Raw genomic sequence first — 4173 nt, 5'->3', positions numbered from 1 at the left:
GTTGAGGGGTTGCTGAGCCTTTTGGGTAACATAGACTATGTCAAAATCGAATAGCAACACCTGCCACCGAGCAATTCATCCTGTGAGGGCCGGCTTTCCAAAGATGTACTTGACCGGGTCCATCTTGGACACCAACCAGGTGGTATGGCTCAACATGTACTGTCTCAGACGATGGGACGCCCATACCAAGGCGCAACATGTTCTTTCCAAAAGGGAGTAATTCATTTCGCAGGCTGTGAATTTCTTACTTAGGTAATAGACAACGCATTCCCTCTTTCCAGAATCATCATGTTGCCCCAACATGCACCCCATTGACTTATCCAACACTATCATATAGAGGAAGAGAGGTCTTCCAGCCACCGGTGGCATCAGCACCGAGGGGTTCATGAGACATTGCTTGATCTCTCCAAACGCCTCTTGACAATCGTCATTCCAACGAATAGACCGATCCTTGCGCAAAAGCTTGAATAACGGCTCACAGGTAGCCGTGAGCTATGATATGAACCTGGAGATGTAGTTCAAGCGCCCCAAGAAACCTCAGACTTGCTTTTCAGTGTGCGGCTCTGGCATTTCAAGGATGGCCTTAACTTTTTCGGGGTCAACCTCTATCCCCTTTTGGCTCACAATGAAACCTAATAGTTTTCCCGATTTGACCCTGAAAGTGCACTTGGCCGGGTTCAACCTTTGCCAGTACTTCCGTAACCTCTTGAACAACTTCCGTAAGTTGACGAGATGTTCTTCTTCGTTTATGGACTTGGCAATCATATTGTCCACGTACACTTCGATTTCTTGATGCATCATATCGTGGAACAAAGCCACCATCGCCCACTGATACGTTGCCCCGACGTTCTTGAGCCCGAAGGACATCACCTTATAACAGAATGTTCCCCACAAGGTGACGAACATTGTCTTTTCCATGTCCTCTGGTGCCATCTTTATCTGGTTGTAGCCCAAGAAGCCATCCATAAAGGAAAACAAAGTGAAATTGGCGATGTTGTCCATGAGGACATCAATGTGTGGTAAAGGAAAGTTATCCTTGGGACTGGCTCGGTTTAGGTCCCGATAGTCTACACACATTCGCACCTTCCCGTGTTTCTTTGGGATAGGGACTATATTGGCCACCCACTTAGGGTATCGAACCATGGCTAAGAAGCCCGCATCAAATTGCTTCTTTACTTCCTCTTTAATCCTTAAGGACATTTTGGGCTTCATCCTCCTCAACTTTTGCTTCACCGGGAACATCTGGGATTCAAGGGGAGCCTGTGCTGTACAATGTCAGAGTCTAAGCCAGGCATATCTCGATATGACCAGGCGAAGACGTCTTGGTAGTCTCTTAGTAAAGTCACCAGCTTGTTATGGATAGAGGCAGTCATGCCCGTTCCCACCTTTACCTCCTTCCTTTCATCGCCAGCACCAAGATCTACGACCTCTGTTTCCTCTTGTTGCGGCTTCAACGCCCAGTCCTCTTGGGAGACCATCCTTTCCATCTTCGGGGATAACCCTGTGGCATCTTCTTCCTCCTCCATCGGATCTGCTTCTCACCCAAAATCGACGGCCGAGTCCTTGGTATCAGTACCTTCATAGAACTCGTCGTCGTATCTGTATCACAGCAGAAAGAAATAAATATGCAAATGAATGAAGAAGGGTGAAGGCGCAAGAATAGATGAGCAAAAGATCTTGTATTATTGAAATGAGTAACGCCTTATCAAAAGGAGAACCCTAAAGCCTAGGCCCAGCCATAGGGTTCTTAAAACTCATGGTTTACATTATGCTTGCCGAGGAAACCTCGGGCCGTTCCATGACTTGCCAGTTTCCCAGCTGCAAACCCGGGGGACATGGTTGCACCAGGTCGGGACACCTTTGAGGGGATTCATCGTGCACCATGGCCACTTCCTCTTCACACCTCAAGCCTACGCTGACGAAGCTCTCGTTGAGGAGACAGGGAGGGGCTCCTTCACATGTGCCCTTAGCTGTGAGCCAGTGCCCCGGTTTCTCTTTTCCCAGCCGCTCTTCCTTATGTTGGCCTGCGTAGGCTTATATCCCAAATCGAACTTCCAGAGTCGGGCCTGCCGTCATTGTTCTTCCCCAAGCCCATGTCGGGCTAGTAACCATGCCCTAACATGACATGGGCTACCATGACCGCTGCACTAGACATGCGAGGACACATTGGGAGGGACTCCACCGAGGTATTACTTACTATCTCGAAAGATTGGAAGGCCATTTCCAGAGCTTCTTCGGTGGCTTCGACATAGGGCATGGAGGACAGGAAGCTTATTAGAAGGTCCTCCTCTCCCGAGACGATGACCAAAAGGCCCTCCACCATAAATTTCAATTTCTGGTGAAGCGTCAAGGGTATTACTCCAAGTGAGTGGATCCAAGGTCGGCCCAATAAGCAACTGTAAGCAGGATTTATATTTATCACTTGAAAGGTAACCTTACAAGTGTGGGGTCCTACTTGGATCGAGAGGTCGATCTCCCCCCTCACCTCCCGACGGCTCCCGTTGAATGCCTGGACTATCATGGTGCTTGGCCTTAAGTGGGATGCATTGAAAGGCAACTTTTCCAACGTGCTTTTTGGCATCATATTCAAGCTCGAGCCATTGTCGATGAGGACCTTGGCCATAACATGGTCCATGCACTTGACGGAGATGTGTAGGGTCCTGTTGTGCCCTCGTCCTTCAGCAGGGATTTCCTCTTCTGTGAAGGTAAGATAGTTATTGGCAGTAATGTTGTTGACTATCCCCTCAAAACCCTCCACGGACATGTCTTGGGCCACGTGGGCCTCGTTTAGCACTTTGATCAATAATGCCTGATGAGGCTCCGAGCTTATGAGTAGCTCTAGGAGGGAGACCCTAGCTGGGCTTTTGTTAAGCTGCTCTATGATCTTGTATTTGCTTTGTTGGATTATTCGAAGGAATTCACTGGCCCCTTTTACCGACACCTCCTTTCTGCTAGACTCCACTTTCTTCTCAGCGAACCTCCCTGTCGGCACATCCTCCTTCGGAGCGGGAGTCGCGTTACTGGCTGGTCCTTCATTTTCCTTAGCCTTTCCCTTAGCATTAACGGGTTGTGCTGGTAAGTCAGGTGTCGCAAGGATGCGACTGCTACGGGTCACGCCACTTAGCTCGGTGATGTTGGTTACCTTCGTCAAGAGTGAGTTGATGTTGGCGGTGTCTTCTTTCTTCTCGCACAGGTTTAGGGGGGCATACTTCCACGGTACCGCCTTGCTGCTTTTGTAGGGAAAGGAGGCCGGCCCTCGGCTTGATGTCGTGGGCGTGTCTTGGTGCCGCTGGGGTGCAGAGACCCGGGTGAAATATATCACTAGGGGTTTCGATTTCTTAGGAGTTTCCATATCCGCGGATTGCATGCAGACATGCTGTTCATTCTCGCTCCAACTATTGACTTCAAGCTGACCAAGATCGATCATACGCTGCAACAACTCCTCTAGTGTCATGCATGTCTCCATGTCGTGTGGCAGACCCGGGTGCATCAAGCAGGGGTCTTCTTTGTTCCCGCTGGGGGGAACCACACCTGCCTCTTGCAGGTCTTCAAAGATAAACCTTCTTAAGGTTATCACGTCTCCCAAATGCTTGGGCTGTCGCGACCCACACTCCTCTACTACGTTGACGGCCGGTCCTCCGTGATTGGCAAGTGGGTTGGTCTTCACATTGGGCCCATCCTCTTGGAATGTCAGCCATCCTGCCTTGATCAAACTTTGAACCTTGGTTTTGAAGGCGAGGCATTGCTCAATCCAGTGCCTTGGGGTTCCCCCGTGGTATGCGCATGTGATGTCGGGATTGTACCACTTGGGAAAGGGGACTTGATAAGTTCTTTCCAGGGTTACTACCACCATATGGTTGGACAGTAGTGATGGCAAGAGGTCCCTACAGGACATGGGAATCGGGGCCAATTCTGGGGTTCTCCTCACCGAAGGGCTTCTTCCGGCATTGTAGCTCGTGTTGGGGGAAAAGTTGTTGTTAGGACGAGACTGGGCTGGAGCCGGCGCCAGAGAGGAGACCCTTGGTGGTGGTGCGGGTGTCCTTAGTTAGCCGGGTGCCAAGGGAGAAGAGCTTTCGGCGTGGGCCGCAAAGCTTGGGTGATGCTGGGCATACTGGTGGGTGCCGTGTGGGGCCGGTTGAGACTTAGGCTAAGTAGGTGTGGAGGTGACAGTGT

The 4173-nt window shown here is 50.5% G+C and overlaps 1 protein-coding gene across 1 annotated transcript; it reads right to left on the bottom strand.

Moving 5' to 3' along the window:
* Positions 1 to 1538: 1538 nt before the first annotated feature.
* Positions 1539 to 3895, bottom strand: LOC114371394. Its single transcript, XM_028328855.1, has 3 exons — positions 2110 to 3895; positions 1766 to 2024; positions 1539 to 1599 (listed from the first exon to the last, which is right to left on the bottom strand). Exons 1-3 carry the CDS (start codon positions 3893 to 3895, stop codon positions 1539 to 1541), a joined length of 2106 nt encoding a protein of 701 aa, XP_028184656.1.
* Between the last annotated feature and the right edge of the window lie 278 nt (positions 3896 to 4173).

Source organism: Glycine soja, chromosome 10, assembly GCF_004193775.1.
Source record: "Glycine soja cultivar W05 chromosome 10, ASM419377v2, whole genome shotgun sequence".
Lineage (NCBI taxonomy): Eukaryota > Viridiplantae > Streptophyta > Magnoliopsida > Fabales > Fabaceae > Glycine > Glycine soja.
The sequence above is the reverse complement of the archived record's forward strand: the minus strand, read 5'-3'. Positions and strand labels throughout refer to the sequence as shown.

What these genes read in the sequence shown, in the direction of transcription:
- LOC114371394 (XM_028328855.1), bottom strand. Translation starts at nt 3,895, where the DNA reads ATGTCCTGTAGGGACCTCTTGCCATCACTACTGTCCAACCATATGGTG. An exon ending in CCATGTCATGTTAGGGCATG is followed by an intron (nt 2,025 to 2,109) that starts GTTACTAGCCCG and finishes AAGCCTACGCAG; the next exon opens with GCCAACATAAGGAAGAGCGG. An exon ending in GTTTCCTCGGCAAGCATAAT is followed by an intron (nt 1,600 to 1,765) that starts GTAAACCATGAG and finishes GCTGTGATACAG; the next exon opens with ATACGACGACGAGTTCTATG.